A 17,500-nucleotide genomic window follows, 5' to 3' on the forward strand; every position below is an offset into this window, starting at 1 on the left:
ACTACACACACACACAGATATATATATACATAAACAACATATGTATATATATATTTATGTATGTATATATATTTATTAAAACGTTTTAAAATGTAAATTAACTTAGTTCGTACGTAGTATCGAAGTGCAATCGTTAGCAGCAAGGCAGATAAGAAGACGATGTTTCATTGGAACGTTGCGTCTGATTCATTTGAGATTAGATAGGCGTTACTGTCATATATATAGGTTATAACGAAGAAAAAGATATTAATTTCTTTTATTCTTTTGCTTTTCCCAAATCAACAGAAATATATATATATATATAAACGAAGTAAATAACTCTAAAAGAAAATCGTAAATTCGTACGTACCTGAGAGAGACGTTTCGTTTTCGTTTACAATTTTCTTCTTCGAACAAAAGTCTTATTCGTCAACGATGAAGAATGTAATGGAAATAGGATAAAGAATTGTATACGTATAAACACAAATATACACACACACATACACACATTTAAGAATGTCTCTTTGAAGAATAAGAGTCTCTTCCTCGTAAGATTTACAGTTATTTATATATATTTACTCTTTTGCAAATTTTAATGAAGGACTAATCATAATGCATCCTCGTAAAATGTCGAGCATTTCCGTGAGCGATCGGTCGGTCGGTAAGCAGGACGTTGTTACGTTCTACCGATCGAACGTGATTGAGCTATTACTTGGAACAGGTGCCCTCTTTGTCATTTATTTTTGTCAATATATTAGTCATATGGAAACTGGAGAGAGAGAGAGAGAGAGAGAGAAACTAAATGGTCCGTCGATCTTTTGTTCGTCAGAGATGCGAGACTGTGTTTATACAATACTTTCACGTTAATCGTTCTTTGTACCATTTATGAAATAGATATAACATTTCTTTCGAAAAATTCGAATATATATATATATAAAAATATATAATATAATATATATAAATATAAAAATAAATATTATATATAAAAATAAAAATTATTACTTATAATGTATTATATAGATATCTATATAATAACAATAATTATTCAGTTTTATCGTATTGTCTATAATAATAAACAACATAATATTTAACAAAATCCATCCGATAAAATCATGATAGTATACCGAGATCTAGGATCGAGGATTTTGATTGAGCAATATTAAAGTAACTGTAATAAGAATAATTGCCCAATCGCGAAACATTACACACACACACACATATCCATGCATATATAACATATATATTTCGTCTACGTCGCATACGGATCCTCTCGGAACTAGAAAAATGGAAGTAGGATCGAGAAAAAAAGAGTGGGGGAAGCCGGACTACTCGAGTTACTTCGAAAATTATCAACGCCTTCGATTCCGAGAAAGAACTTGTGTGGCTCGCAGCGGGAGACTTCGACTCTCGCAACATTTACATACGCACAAACATAACGCACGTTCACGAAGAAAAAAAAAAGGAAAAAAAAAAGAGAAGGAAAAAGAACGAAAGAGAGAAAAAAAAACCCATTACGCGTGACCCAATCTCCATGACTACTTTCCGGCGCGGGAAGACCGAACGTTTCTGTCTTTTTTCTTTTTCTCTCTTTTTTCTTCTTTTTTTTTCTTTTTTTATTATTTCGTTTCACGCGCACGCACGCACGCCGTGAAATGAAAACAAAAGATACGTGCTTCGAAAACAATTCGGTATTAAAAGGCATATGGGTTGTGTCAGGGTTGCATGTCTGGGTTGCGTCATAGATGTACATACATGTATTTTGGTCAGAGAGAAAGAAAAGAGAGAGAGAGAGAAAGAAATATAAAGAAAATTCGTCATAATTATTATATTCGATTCGAAGACAATTAAATCTTGTTGCATAGGCTGCTTCGAATTTGGACTGTAAATTATGAGCCGAGATAGATTTGCGAAAGAATTTTCAAATCGGCAAAATTTAACGTGAAAGAGAGCAATAAAATAAGATAGATAGATAGATAGATAGATAGGTAGAATGTTTTTCAAGGAAACTTCTCGATTTCTAAACGCGAATAAAAGCGAGCGAGCGAGCGAGCGAGCGAGCGAGAAAGAGAAAGAAAGAAAGAAAGAAAGATAGATAGATAGATAGATAGATAGATAGATATATAGATAGAGATAGAGAGAGAGAGAGAGAGAGAGATAGAGATAAAAGGCGGGTATCGCGGCTCGGGAGTCACGTGGTTTCTCAGGTAAATCCCTACATTCAGGCGGACGGTACTTGTCCGCCCTGGAGCACCCTGCTTTGTGATGAATGTCTGCGGCTGCCTCCCGCTTCCCCGTCTCTTTTTGTCCTCAAGAATGCGCACAATGCTGGTGCTGCGATGCCTTGCCTCGGCTCCAACCAAACCCGCCACCACTACCACCATCACCACCTCCATCTCTATCTCCAACCTCCACCTCCACCTCCATCTACACCTCCACCATCACCGCCCTTAACCTCTCTCTTTTCCTCTCCTTTCCTTTACTCCTTCTTCTCTTTTCTTCTCTTCTCTTCTCTTCTCTTCTCTTCTCTTCTTTGCTTCTTCTTCCGTAGTCTTTCTTTTCGGGACGAGATTCTCTTTCTCTCTTTCTCTCTTTCTTTCTTTCTTTCTTTCTTTATTTATTATTTCTCTCTCTCTCTCTCTCTCTCTTTCTGAAAAGAACTTAATAACGCACACGGTGCTAGGGATTTGTCGCCTTCCATCAGGTAAGGCAGGTATGTATGTAGCTATTATGTATGTACCTATATATTTATGTATTATGTATGTATGGATTTATGTATACGTACCTATGTATTTATATATATATATATATATACGTATGACGTATGTACATATATATATATATATGGACTTTTGTATTTATGTATGTACATATGTATGGATGAATAGTTGTACTCCGCGTATACGTACGCACCTTTAAACTTCCCGCCCTTTACTACGTTTTCTTCCTATTATTACAAAAGAATTCTCTTTTTATATTCTTTTTCAAAGAAAATCTTTATTTCTTCGTAAAAAAAAAAAAAAGAAAAAGAAAGAAAAAAGAAACTTACCTTTTATATAGGTGGGTAGATAGGTAGGTAGATAGGTTAGGTCGGTTGGGTAGATAGGTTCGTTGTAAAAAAAAAAACCTTCTTAATCCTATTATAACTAGAACTATCGTTTAATGGCGGCACGGAATCTTTCGGATGACGTTTGACGAAATTTTACGTGTATTTTTGTTCTTTTTTTTTCTAAAGGACGTAAAAAGAAATTAAAAAAATAATAAAACTAAATAGAAAAAGAATAAGAGAGAAAAAAATAAGGAAAATCCGCACTTACCTGAAGGTCGGTGTCCTCGATCACATTCTTCGTTTTTCTGATTCGTCGATTGATTCTGCACAATGTATCGATCGTAACGTTCGATCGTAATTTATGGAACATATATATATATATATATATATTAAATCTTACGCTCAAAGGATAGGGATTTACGTAGATAGACGAACACACAGATAAATAGAGTAATAGATAGATAGATAGATAGATAAACGATCAAATAGATAGATATATAAATAGATAAAGATAAGTGAAGAAAAAAAAACAAAAATAGTCGTCGCGTGGGTTTTCTTGAAAAACGTAACGTATTCTATATTTAACAAACATCTTTTTTCCATGTTAATATTTACAATTACACAATGCGCATGTGTGTGTTTCTCTCTAACATATTCGTCGTTGAATTATTTACAATATGTAATTACAATGCGTTTATCATAGACGGAGTGTGATCAACAGGCCGAATTCCGTTTCGAATTTTCACATAATATTGGGGATGGGAAAGGGGAGTAGGGGAGGAGGGCGCGCGCGCGCGCTCTCTCTCTACGCCACCAACTCGCTCAGCACGTATTATACACCTGCCTTTCTACATTTATCCTTCGTGTATGGTGCTGTTTTTTTTTGTAATAGCGTGTATGCACGTATGCATGTATGCAGGTACGTACGTGTATGCCTGTTTATTCATGATGTAATTGTATGTATGTGTGCGAGTGGGGTCATTTCGCACAAACAATATATGTACGCACGTACACACATACACACACGCACGAATCAGACAGCATGAGGAGGACGAGACGCAGTAAAAGCGAGTTAGTACGAGCCGAATGTATCGTGTGTGTATGTTTGCGTCCACGCATGACGAGACGGGCGCACAAACGCTTATTTAGCGTATAACTAAGCAAGAATATGTATGTATGTATGTATGTATGTATGTATGTATGTATGTATGTATGTATGTATGTATGTATGTACGTATGTATATATGTATGTGTGTATGTATGTGTGTATGTATGTTAGAGATTAGAGAATCGTCCAAACTTCTTTGCTCGCTAGTATAAAGACGATCGGCTATCTCTTTCTTTCTCTCTCTCTATCTTTCTTTCTCTTTCTCTTGTTCGCATTCTCCCAACGGGTTAAACTCTATCCTCGAGAAAGGGAGAAAAAAGAATAAAAGAATGAAAGAGAAAAAGATAGAGATAGAGATAAAGATACAGAGAGGGAGAGAGAGAGAGAGAGAGCGAGAGATCGAATCAGCAACGAAAATATTTGGACATTTAGAAAAATCACTATAGATTTTACGTCTTATATTAATTAAGCCCGAGATCCTAAAAGAAAAATTTAATTAACTTCGAAACATTTCTTTTCTTTTTTTTTTTATCCATCTATCTCTTTTTCTTTTTCAGAAATTCGTTTTCATTTCTTTTTTATATGTATGTGTGTTTGTATATATATATATATTTACATAGGTATATATATATATATATGCAAGGATATTTTATCATATAGTGATTTTTCCATAGTAACGATAACATTTATAACGTAATCGAATTTTACAATGTTTTTCAAACATAATATCGAAACGAAACGATTGATCGATTGATCGATTGATCGATTGATTGCAGATTTCGAGGGAACTTAATTTAAAAGACGAGTCGTCGTCTGCGCTCTTTAGTTTTCTCTGTTTTCTTTTTTTTTCTTTCTAACTACATCTAAGGGTTGCACGGTGAGATTAGATTAGGTTAGGTTAGGTTAGGTTAGGTTAGGTTAGGTTAGGTTAGGTTAAGTTTGATGAGGTGATCGGTGGGTGGAGAAGGGAGGTATATATCTTTATTTTTGCATTATATGTCGAAATTCGTATTCGCAACAGAGTTTTTCTATTTCCCTACGTAAAAACGTAACGCGTTCTCGTGCAAGTAACTATATTACGTAAGGTTTCTGTTGCTTTGTTAAGTTAGTGTAACTCCTTCTGTCCCCTTATTGGTCGCTTCGTGAAACCGGATTGATTCGAAACACACGACGAAGTTCGTACGATGGAATCGTACCAATAGAATTCTTTCTACATCATCGTTGACGTTTGATTTAATCTTTTGAAGAAAAATAATTGAAAGAGCGATAGATAGATAGATAGATAGATAGATAGATAGATAGAAAGAAAGAAAGAAAGAAAGAAAGAACAAAACAGAGAAAAACGAAAGAGAAGAGTATAGATGGAGAAAATGGTGGCAGAGATACGAGCCGGTGACACTTATGAAAGTGATCTAAGTCATATGTATGTATTATATACATATATAATATATATATAATATATGTATGTGTACGTGTGTATATGTAATTATTTTTTCTTTTCGTTGTCGTCGTGATATTTTGGACATTTGCTTTTGAATTATTTATAAAAAATGATTTATCCGTAACGACGAATGCGATAAAGATAAAAAAAAAAGAAATGAAATGTACATAATCCTATCGTAGAGAGAAAAAGAAGAGAAGAGAAGAGAAGAGGAAGAAAAAGAGAAAGAAAGAAAGAAAATTTAATTCTTTCATGTAATTTAAACGTTTATAAACAAGGGATTACCGAATGCGCGATAAAATATACGTAGACATTCGTGCATGTCTCTTTTAATACATCACAAATGATTTGGATCAATTTCATTGATCACCGTCATATACGGCTAATAGACGTAACGGATGATAGATAGACGATACGTAATAGATAGAGAGACAAGGATACAATTTTTATTCTTAAAAATTATTTTTTTCTGGAAAGGCACATGCGGCTCGAAGTTAACTAATTAAGCGAGAGATGTTTTTTTAATAGTGTTCCTTCTCCCGTAGAATTGCGCATAATATGATTTATTCTCGTGATACTCGTGATACTCGTGAAAGATAAAGAGATCGACGGAACAAGAAAAAGAGAGAGAGAGAAAGAGAGAGAGCTTTGATATCAACCCGCGTATTTCAAATCACTAAAACGAGGCAATCGTCTTCGGAGACGAAACCAGTGAGAAAGGATCACGTTAACAGAGAAAGATAAAGATAGAGATAGAAATAGAGACAGAGATAGACAAAGAGAGAGAGAGAGAGAGAGAGAGAGAGAGAGATAAAGTCCAGTATGGCTTTGGCGTTGGCCTAACGCAAAGGTAACGTTCTCATATCCTATCGCGTTTCCGTATGTTCGCAGCTGTTCTATTATCTATTGGTCGCTATCTCAATGATCGAAATCCGAGGACGAGTGGCGAATGCGATCAAACGAATATCTCCATTTACCTAAATGTACCCAAACGGGAAAGAAATCTCTCTTATAGCTTTCTTTTTTTAAATGTACAAATAATAGTAATACACATATATATATATATATTATATATATATATGTACAATACATATATGTATATACTTATATACAAACTTTTATGAACTACGCCTTTCTTTTTATTATTATTGTTTATTATTATTATTATTAGTTATTATTATTATTATTTATTTATTTGTTGTTATTATTATTATTATTATTTATTACTATTATTTTTTTTGTTTTTTTTTTCGTTTTTGTTTTTTTTTTGTTTTTTTAATACAAAACGCAAAGAACAAGTCGTCCCACCGCGTACACTTCACTATCCGCGTCTTTTTTAACGTGTGAAAATCACAGTTCTTGGTAATTATTATTACTATTATTATTATTACTATTATTACTATTATTATTATTATTATTATTACTATTATTATTATTATTAGTGTTATTATTATTATTATTAGTTTTATTAAGGCGACTGAACAACAACAATAGCAACAATAATAACTAAAAAAGAAAAGAAAAAGAAAGAAAAAAGATAATAAAAAAAGACGAGTCCTTTTCTCTTTTAACTTCAAGAAGAAGCGCGATTGATTTTGTTTCGTGGAAAGAAATGCGAGATGTTACTTCTTCTATTCGTCGTAATTTTATCCTTCTCTTCTTTTTTTTTATACAACTCCAAACTAAATCGTTTCGTTAATATAAAAAAATTCTTACAGGAATATATATATATATTTATTTAATAAAAAAAAAAAAAAAAATCTGTTAAAATATTGAATTTACTTTTGGACATATTAATAAGTATTCAAGTTTCAACTATAAAACTCAACAGTTACTCTTAAGTTCCAAACTCGTTCGATCATTCATCGTTTTCTTCTGCAAAAAAAAAGTACGTATTCTCTGTGTATGTGTGTGTAGATGAATGTGTAAAAGTGTATGTACGTACATATGTATATTTATATTTGCAATAAAAAATATATAGAAACGGTGTGTTTCACGGGGCGAAGGGGGTGTGCTGCTGCGTATGTATAATTGAAGTTCATCTAGATCGGCCTATTATCGTTATGACACGTAATCTCTTAGAAAACTGCTTAAAAACTAACATTTGGTATCTCTCGCAAATCCTGCTAATTGAACTATCTATTAATAAACAAAAAGACTTATTGGATTATGAGCGTAGAAAGGATAAGATTGTGGTATAGCCTCTCAGTACTGTGCCGCCGTTCTTTTCTTTTTTTTTCTTTTTTTGATATATATATATATATATATCAAAAGAAAACAAAAAGAGAAATAAAAAATAAAAAAGAAATAATAAACAAAAAAGAAAAGTACCGTAGGAAAACAAAAAAAAAATATAAAACAAAATAAAATAAAATAAAATAAAATAAGAGAACAAAAAAGAAAATTATAAATCGAGAAGTCGAAGTATATGTGTATGTACGCACACGTAAATATGTTGCATCGTGAAATTAATAACGCGTCTAGTCCGTCGGAATTCGACTGTCAAAGTATCGTCGAAAAAAAGAAAGGAAAAGGAAAAATAAAAAATTGGAAATTAAAATTAATGAAATATGAAAAGAAAGAAAAAAAAAATAAATAAACCGAAAAAGAAAAAGAGAAAACGGAAGAAGTGAATGAAAACCGGGCGAATTTTCTAATTAAATATTTGTTTCGTTGCACGAGTATCGTCGTTATTATTATTATTATTAATATTATTATTATTATTCCTATTATTATTATTATTACTATTATTTTGTATTATTATTATTATTATTATTATTATTATTATTATTATTATTATATTAGTTTAATTTATATAATTATAATTATTATTAATATTATTATTATAATTTGTTCTCGGCTTTTCCTTTTCTTTTCGTATTTTGTTTCTACGACATCTGCGATGAGACGTACATATAATTTTCTTCTTTCATTTTTTCCTTTTCCATCGTACAAAAGAACAAAAACGTCTCTAAGAAAGATCTAACGTAGATAATAATAATATATATATATATATTTTTATTACAAAATTGTATCTATAACTTTAAATTAGATGTTATGTTAAATTGTGATATATATACATATACATATATATATAATATATTATAAATATGTATAATATATATATGTTATATCGTAACAATAGCACATGACACTATTTATCTTCATTTTACAATTATAGATACAATTTAATAATAATGCAAACGTATCATACATTCCTCCTAATAAAAGGAGAATTTCTTCGAAATTTGCAAATTCATTTTAACATAAAAAAAATTGTAACATTATAAACAATATAATAATAATAACAATAATAATAATACTAATAATAATAATAAAAATAATAATAATAAAAATAAAAGAAAATAATCGCACGCTTGTCCTTTGGAATAATCGTTCAACCGCGTTAACTTAATTTATTTATTGCAAAATTTTTACTACCACATGTGCATTTTACCCCCTCCTCTGTCTCTTTCTCTCTTTCTCTTCCTCTTTTTACGATCGTTACGAAGTTTGTCGACTGGAGACACGTGACGAATAAAAAACAGACAAAAAAAAGAAACAGCGAATATATTAAATTTGTATAAAAAGGAAAAAGAATACGTACGTGTATATATATATATATATACACACATATATAAAAGAAAAAAAAAACCTTCTCTGGTAAATCCCAAAATACGCTTTGATAAACAATGTATAAGCGTATATAATTCAAGAAAAAGAAAAAAAAAGAAATATATAAATGTGAGACAAAATATATTGTATCATAATATAGTGAAACGTAACGCGGCAAAAGAAAGAGAGAAAGAGAGAGATCGGAAAAGGAGAGAAAAAGAACTAGTAATTTCATTACTAGAAACGAGTATGTATGTGTAGAACAAAATAGCACCTTCGAATCACAAAAAAATGCGCTTTCTCGCCGTGAATTTGCGATCTCTTATGCACTCCTCCATATAAGTATGTATGTGTGTGTGTGTGTGTATACATACACTTCCTTTTTTTTCTTTCTTTTTTTCTCGTAAACGAGACAGCACAAATAAATTCGTACGTTCTATCAATATCTTTTTAAATGCGTTTGTGTACGTGTCGCTTTCTTCACGATTGCAAAAGATTAATCATCGTGAAGACAACTCAAGTATTTTTTACGTCGGCATTTCGTTAAGTTATGCTCTTCTTCGATGGTGAATAGTCGGACGCAAGAAAAGAAAGCATAGAAAAAAAAAAAAAAAGATCGTGGCGACGCCTACATACGTAGTAAGGAATATTTCTCAAAACCGAGCTAAAAACATTGGAAGAAACGAAATTTATGGGAAGGCAAGAGCTTTTCTAGTCTTTCTTAAGGGAAGTAAGGATCGTTATTGGAGAAAAAAAAAAAATAGAAAGAAACCACAAAGTATCAAATTCGAAAAAATAAGTCGTCGTTCCCTCGTATAAAAAGATATCGCAATAAATCCGAATTAAACGGAATAAGAAAAAAAAAAAAAAGAATTAGCTCGAATAAAAACCGCATTAATAATACCGATTCAAAATAAAATTATAAAAAAAAATCGTGTTACTCGTAGATATCGAACAAACCTGTCCCCATTGATAATCGATTTCAAAGATCAATAATTTCGATGAAAGGTAAGGCTCGAAGCCTTTATAGCAAACGAAGAAGAACTCAAGAAAGAAAAAAAAAAAAAGAAAGAAACGAACGAACGAACGAACGAACAACGAAAAAGGTCTCCCCCACTATTGTCGATGACGAATATCGAAGGTAAGAATCTTAAGGTATAAAAACGTGTATTATTCCTATCAGAGCAACACATATACGACGTCTACTACTGCGATATGTGCACGCAACGATGCGTCAATGCACATGCCTTCGTAGCCGAGCAACGTTAGCTACGGGGGTTGCCAGACAATGAGTAACGGGTCTCCGTATAGCCGTCAAGGGTCGAAGAAGGGAGAGGGAAGGCCGAGGGAAGTCCCGCATCTCCAATCGATTACAATAGCACCTAACCTAGGGTAGCGGGAGAAGAGACCCGTGTGAAAGGCCCCTTTCCTTTCCTTTCCTTTCCTTTCTCTCTCTCTTATTCGCACACGCATATATATATATATACACATATATATATACATATATATACATAGATAGATACACCCTTTCTCTGTACCTACGTACATATTCGTACATATACATACATATGTATATATATGTATATATATATATATATATATGCTTTGGTTCCCTTTCCTCTTTTACTCCTTTTCTCTTACGCGATATTCCCTTAGCACAACATGCTTGGGGTTGCCTCGGCTTCGTTCGGCCTTCGTCGATCGTACTCGCCAGAGGATCCTCCTCCTCCTCCTCTTCCTCTTTCTCCTCTTCTTCTCTTCCTTCACCTGCATGTATGCATGCGTGTGTCCAATTCTTTCTCTATACACGTATGTATCTACATATATATATTTATATATGTGTGTGTGCGTGTATACATATTCCTACGTTCTACAACCCACCCTCGTATCCCTTCGAAAGAGAACTAAACACTCCGAGTAATTTGATAATTCCATCGTTTCCTTTGGAAATCGTTAATGAAACTCATTACCCGGTCTATACACGACGTACGGTCCTGTGTAAAGTACGAGCTCGAGATTCGAGTTAGAGAGAAAGAGAGAAAGAGAGAAAGAGAGAGAGAGAGAGAGAGAAAGAAAGAGAGATAGAGAGAGAACTGGTTTTCCACCTTGTATCTTACTAACACTATTTACCACTAAATACAGCCGGTCGTATTGCCATTTTACTACTATGTCCAGGTGGTTGGAGGAAAGTACGAAGAAAATTTTTTTTCAACAAATTCTTTAAACCTTTCTATATAGTAGGTCTTTTAGTTGCGTTCATTGTCTTGACGAAGTTAAAAGTACGTTAAAAGGAGAGGAGGAAAGGCACGAGAGGGATGGAGAACACGTAAGGCGGTGAGTGGGAGGTAAGGGGATGACTGATCGATTAGAAGTTAAAATATATTTTAAAGAATATCGAGGAAGGTTTAAATAAGTAAAGGCTGAAGAATAAGAAGAAAAGGAAAAGGAAGAAGAAGAATTATCACATTCGAACTCGAACATTATTTTATGAATAATAATGAAACGTCGTCGACGTATTGATACGATTTAAATGAAAACGAACGAATAATTAAAGCTAAGAACGAAAAAGAGAAGAAAAGTAAAAAGTGTATATATATGTGTGTGTGTGTGTGTGTAGAAGAAGAAGAAGAAGTAAAGGAAGAAGAGGAATTTATAACGTGAATATTTTTTCGACGGCAAAGTCGAGAGGTTGAGAGAGAAAAAGCAAAAGAGAGAAAGAGAGAGAGATTCTGAGTGAGTTTGGTTGGGACTATTTTCTTTCTCTCGGGTTTCGGCGTATTCGGAGGTCAGCGGGTCTAGGTAGACGGTTGAAATTCAGGTTTTCGAGCTGGTTAGGCCTGGTAGAGAAGAGAAGAGAAGAGAAGAGAAGAGAGGAGAGGAGAGGAAAGGAGAGAAGAGGTTTGTGCTTTGGCCCTTCGATCCCACTGCTCCTGGCCTCCTCCTGAATACCCCGCCTATACATTCTGGTACAGACACTTCCAAAATTCCTCCCACCGTTCGCCGAACTACTACTCTGCAGAACTGCACAGGGTACCAACCAACCAGCCAGCTAACCAACTAACCAACCAACCAACCAACCAACCAACCAACCAACCTGCCAGCTAGCCACCAGCCTGCTATCCATCCATCCATCCAACCAACCAACCAACCAACCAACCAACCAACCAACCAACCAACCAGCCAGCTACCCAGCCAACCAGCCGGCCGTAATAACGAGTTGCTACGCGATCGAGCGTACGTCCGCATAAAAACAGGGGAATGTCCACCTGACATATGCTTTATCTCCTTTCGAGATGGTGCACTATGCGAAATATAATCACCGGACTTCTCTAAAAGAGGGAGAAGAGAACCTGCTTTTCGTGGAGAACTTACACTTACTACTTATACGCACGCACGCACGTATGTACCTATACACGCGCGTTCAGGTATTACACCGCAGGTATATTACGGAGGAAACACGCAGGTAGATATATGTATGTATATATATATATATATTCTACGAAAAATTTGTCAAATTTTTCCGATCGCTTCGTCCTCCTTCATCACGGTTAAATCTACCAGTTAGGAAACTGTTCAATTCTCTTTTTTTTTTGTTTTGTTCTTTCTTTTTTCTTTTTTTAGAACGATCGATTGAAAATAAATCTCACCCGATAAATATAATATGAATCAAGTTGATTCTTGCCATCGTCCCTCTCCCTCCTTCTTTCTCTACCCATCGACCCACCCCTCCCCTCCCACTCTCTCCTCCTCCGATCGAAAGGATTTAATTGATAAGCGAGAGGGAAAAATTTTTTCGTCGGATGAACTCGCCCCTTATTTTCTTTCCTTTTCTTCTCATTTCTTTTTCTTTCTTTCTTTCTTTTAATAACGCCAACGAAACGCGTGATTTATTGTTAATTTGTGTTGTGACAAAAAAGAAAAAAAAAAGTAAACGAACGGAAAGGAAAGAGAGAAAGAAAAAAGGAGCAGACGAAAGAAAAATTATCAAAGAGTAAGTTCGTTTTAATCGATGATTCAAACTCTACGCGCGTGTCGAACGAGTTCGCAAGTAGAATTATAAAAACTATATTCGCCTTTTAGAAAAGTTTGTGTTTCTATTTCTTCTTTTGGTCGTCCATATTTTTTTCTTTCCTTTTTCTTTTTAATAGATAAAACGAGACGACGTTATATGATCCGACTGTCGTTATTCATTTTCTTTCGCAACTGTTCTGACGCAACGAAGGTTATATTAGACTTTTAATTAAGGTACTGCTTACTAATCAATGACCACAAACTTCGAATCTAGATATTTAAAAAACGAAGAAGAGCATAATGCAATTTTTATATATATATATATATGCATATGTGCGCGAGTGTGTACTCTCGAGGTATTCAATATTTTACCGAATTCCTGCGTACTTTTTTTCACTCGACTGCGTTTCGCGACTCGTTCGTCAATCGTTCGAGGGCAGAATAAAAAGAAAAGAGAGAAAAAAAAAATAGGAAAAAAAAAGAAGAAACCAACGACAACGGAACAACAAATAAAAAAGAAAAAAAAAAGGAAGGAAAAAAGCTCCGCAATTTTATAAGACAGATTACCATTACCGCGTTGCGTAGCGCCTTTTTTTTTGTTTTGCATCGACGTGCGTGTGTGTGTGTGTTTTTTTTTTTTTAACGATCGAGTTACGAAAGAGGGAAAAAATAGGAGAAAAAAAAGGTAACAAATAAAAAAAATATATACATACTCACATACACACACACACATATATATATATATATAAAAGTACGCAAAACCTAACGTGCTCGGATTTTTGTTCCTCTCTCTCTCTCTCTCTGTCTCTCTTTCTCTCTCTACCAGGCAACAAACCTCCACCAATCGGCCGAAAAAGACCGAGAGGTCGAATTTATTGGCGGTATCGACGAATGAAAATTATTGCCGAATCAATGGTATAAAAAAAAACAAAAAAGAAGAAACACACAAAAAAAGAAAAATAAACAAAAAAGAAACAAAACGGAGGAAGCGAAAAAACAAAAAAAAAAAGAAAAATAAAAATGAAAGAATGTAAGAGAAAAGAGAAAAAAGAAAAAGTGTACGTAAAAAACAATACATAGAAAAAAAATATATATATATCCATATATATACACGTATAAGAGGGGTAAAAAAAAAAGAGAGAAGAGAAGATAAAAAAAAAGAAGAAAAAAGAAAAAGATTAAAATCTAGTTACGTATATATTCGTACGACGTACGGTGATGGCGATCGATCGATAATAGGTTTCTTCTTCTTCTTCTTCTTCTTCTTCTTCTTCAAGGGGGCTTATCGAAGTTTGGCAAGGAGGATCGGCGGAAGCAAGAAAAAAAAAGAAAAGAAAAAAGAATGAGAGAGGAAAGGAAACGAACAAAGAAGAGGAAAAAGAAAAGAAAAGAAAAGGAAAGAAAGGAAAAGGAAAGTAAAGTAAAGAAAAAAAAAAAATAATATAAAGAAAAGATCTACAAGCAGGTAGAAAAGATCAGAGAACCGATCTCTTCCGAGTCGTTCATTCGTTCGTTGGTTTCGTTTCGGAACCCGCGCAACCCGAGAAATTTGTCTGTTATTTCCATAGGAAGAGAGTCTAGGTCGTGTTTAAAGGAAGTCGCAGTAAACGGTAAAGGTGTTATTATTATAAGACGAAGGAGAGAGGGGGGGAGAGACGACTCGCCTAACGCGTTCGAGATCCGGCAAATCGGGGATGATGGTCGTTGCCGTAGATGACGACTTTTCCGTCCTCGGTAAGATTTATATAGGTAAAGAACCAGGCCAAGCACCGCGAGTTCCACGGATCTCGAACGTTCTTATAACACATTGCCGTCCGGTAGAGAGAGAGAGAGAGAGAGAGAGAGAGATAGATGGAAAATGGATGGATAAATAGGTAAGAGAAAAGCAAGAGAGCGCGAGTAGTTGGTTTCGAAGTAGCCGAGCCTCTAAGATTCGAAAGGATCGTCGAATCGAAGAGGAACGATCGATCATCGATCATAACGTTCGCGTCAAGAACGCATGGTGTTACGAATATAAAGTGTAAAGGACGAACGCTACGTTTCGTCGTCGTCCTCCTCGTCGCCTAGTCGGCAAGGTTCGGCCGGTAAATCGCGTATTGGTAATTTACTGGGCGGCAATGTGTCAATAGAAAGCCATCACCGCACGTGCCAGAGACCAAGATTCAAGGTACTCAGCTGCGGTAGTTTCATAATCCTCTCCAGGCCATTGGTCGTTATCCTCGTGCATCCGTAGAGATCGATGCACTTGAGGTGCTTCATGCTCTCGGCGATGGTATGAAGTCCCTTGTCCGTCAACCTACTACACTGACCGATATTCAAAGTCTCTAGGTCGTGCAGAGTCTTCGCGATCTTGCATATACCCTCGTCGCTAATCTGACAAGCGGATAACGATAGGGATTTTAGATTGAAGAGACCCTGGGAAACGTGTACGAGGGCTTGGTCGCCGATCTTGTCGCAGAACGACACGTCCAAGGACGATATCCTGCTTCCACCTTCGGCGAGGTAGGCCATACCGATGTCGGATATGTTGTCGCAGGATCTAAGGTTGAGCTCGCGCAGGCTGGACATCCTCGCTAGATGCTTCACTCCGGAATCGGTGATGCACACGCAGAACGAAAGATTTATCGACTTGAGAGTGGTCAAGCCGATCGATACGTGCCTGAGCGCCTCGTCGCTGAGCCTCTGACAATCCTGGAGACTCAGGTGTTCCAGCGCTAGGTTCCCGTCGGCCGTTTCCCTGTTGAGTCCGGCCAAATGGGCGATACCTTGGTCGGAAACGTGCCAGCAGCTTCGCAGATCGAGCCTTCTCAGTCTCTTAAGACCCCACGCGATAAGGAGCAGGCCGGTATTGGTGATGTTGCAACAACCGCCCAACTCCAAGTGCTCGAGATTCTTAAGGTATTGGGCTATCCTGCCGAGGGAGGCGTCGGTCACCTGCTTGCAGAGGGAAAGATTGAGCTCGGTCAATGCCGGATACTCCTGGCAGAAGGCGTTGGTCAAGCCGGAATCGGTGATGTTGTAGCAACCGGATAGGTTCAGCGCCTCGAGATTAGGTACGCCCTTCAACACGTCGCTGAGGCCTCTCCTCAGGGACAACACTTGTACCTTTTTGACTCCTCTTCTGACCAGGCTGGCGAACAACGCCGGTGCCTGCTTCCTCAGGTGTAGCCTAGCCTCGACCCCTCGCCAGACCGATCGGTAATAAGCGGCGTCTCTCCACGCGGTGCACACCTGTGCCGCCCTACCCTTGTCCCTAACATCCAAGTAACTGAAGATCAACGCCAATATCTCCGGATAGAGGGAGGATATATGGGTGCTGGCCGAGGCGACGTTACGCGGTACGTGCGGCAGCTGTCTCGAGGAGATGCCTTGGACGTAGGCCGGCAAACTGGTCGCCCCGCTATTGTAATGCGGGGCGCTCGACGAGTTATGAAGTATCGCCTGGCTCGTTTGGCTCTGTGCACTGGGTATCGCCAAGTGCGGCTGATGCAAATGGTAAAAGTGACCGGGCCGATGCAACAGCGTCGTGCCGCGGCTCGGCGTTAATGCCGGAAGTTCCGTCATCAACAGCTGACTTTCCTCCATCTTGCCGATCGCGCTACGCGCTTCCTCCGAGCGAACTTTCTTTCGCTCCACCTCCTCCTCCTTTTCCTCCTCCTCCTCCTCTTCCTCGGCTTCTGCCTCCCCCGCCACCCCCGTAGCCACTGCCGCCGACACGGCCAGCTCACCTCCCCCACCGCAGCCCACTCCTCCTCCTCCTACCCCACCGCCGCCGCCGCCTCCACCTCCTCCTCCTCCTCCTCCTCCCACACCACCTCCTCTCTTCCTTTTCTCTCCTTCCAACGCCTCGCTCCTCCACCGATCTTCTCTACGCGTATACATATATCTACGTACTTCCTTCGCCGTACATCTATGCCGCGACACACACGCGCACGCACTTACGCACACGCGCGGCCCCACCGTGCCAAGTAGAGTTCAGTGGTAACGCACCAGCGCCGGCATAACGCTAAATTTTCTAATACCTCAAATACGTTCGAGTCTTGCCGATACCGATGTCGACGACGACGACGACGACGACGACGATCCTCCTCCTCGCTGCCGTTCGGCTCGACCGGAGAACGAGACGAGTTTCGACTAAAACTTACTTAGGACGCGCGCGATATGTACTCTTGGAATGTGTCGTTATCACGGAAGCATGATTAAAAACTCGATGCAGTCTCTCTCTTTCCTTCTTCCTTCCTTCTCTTTCTTGATTGGCCACGGGTCCGTTTCAAAATCCAAGGAGTATTCGAGTTCGACG

General features: G+C 36.9%; 1 protein-coding gene across 1 annotated transcript; it reads right to left on the minus strand.

The window, feature by feature from the left end:
* Positions 1–3,576: 3,576 nt before the first annotated feature.
* Positions 3,577–16,945, minus strand: LOC127063032 (F-box/LRR-repeat protein 14). The gene has a single exon (XM_050992214.1). It carries the CDS (start codon positions 16,783–16,785, stop codon positions 15,337–15,339), a length of 1,449 nt encoding a protein of 482 aa, XP_050848171.1. The 5' UTR covers positions 16,786–16,945; the 3' UTR covers positions 3,577–15,336.
* Positions 16,946–17,500: the final 555 nt, after the last annotated feature.

Source organism: Vespula vulgaris, chromosome 4 (assembly GCF_905475345.1).
Source record: "Vespula vulgaris chromosome 4, iyVesVulg1.1, whole genome shotgun sequence".
NCBI classification, from domain to species: domain Eukaryota; kingdom Metazoa; phylum Arthropoda; class Insecta; order Hymenoptera; family Vespidae; genus Vespula; species Vespula vulgaris.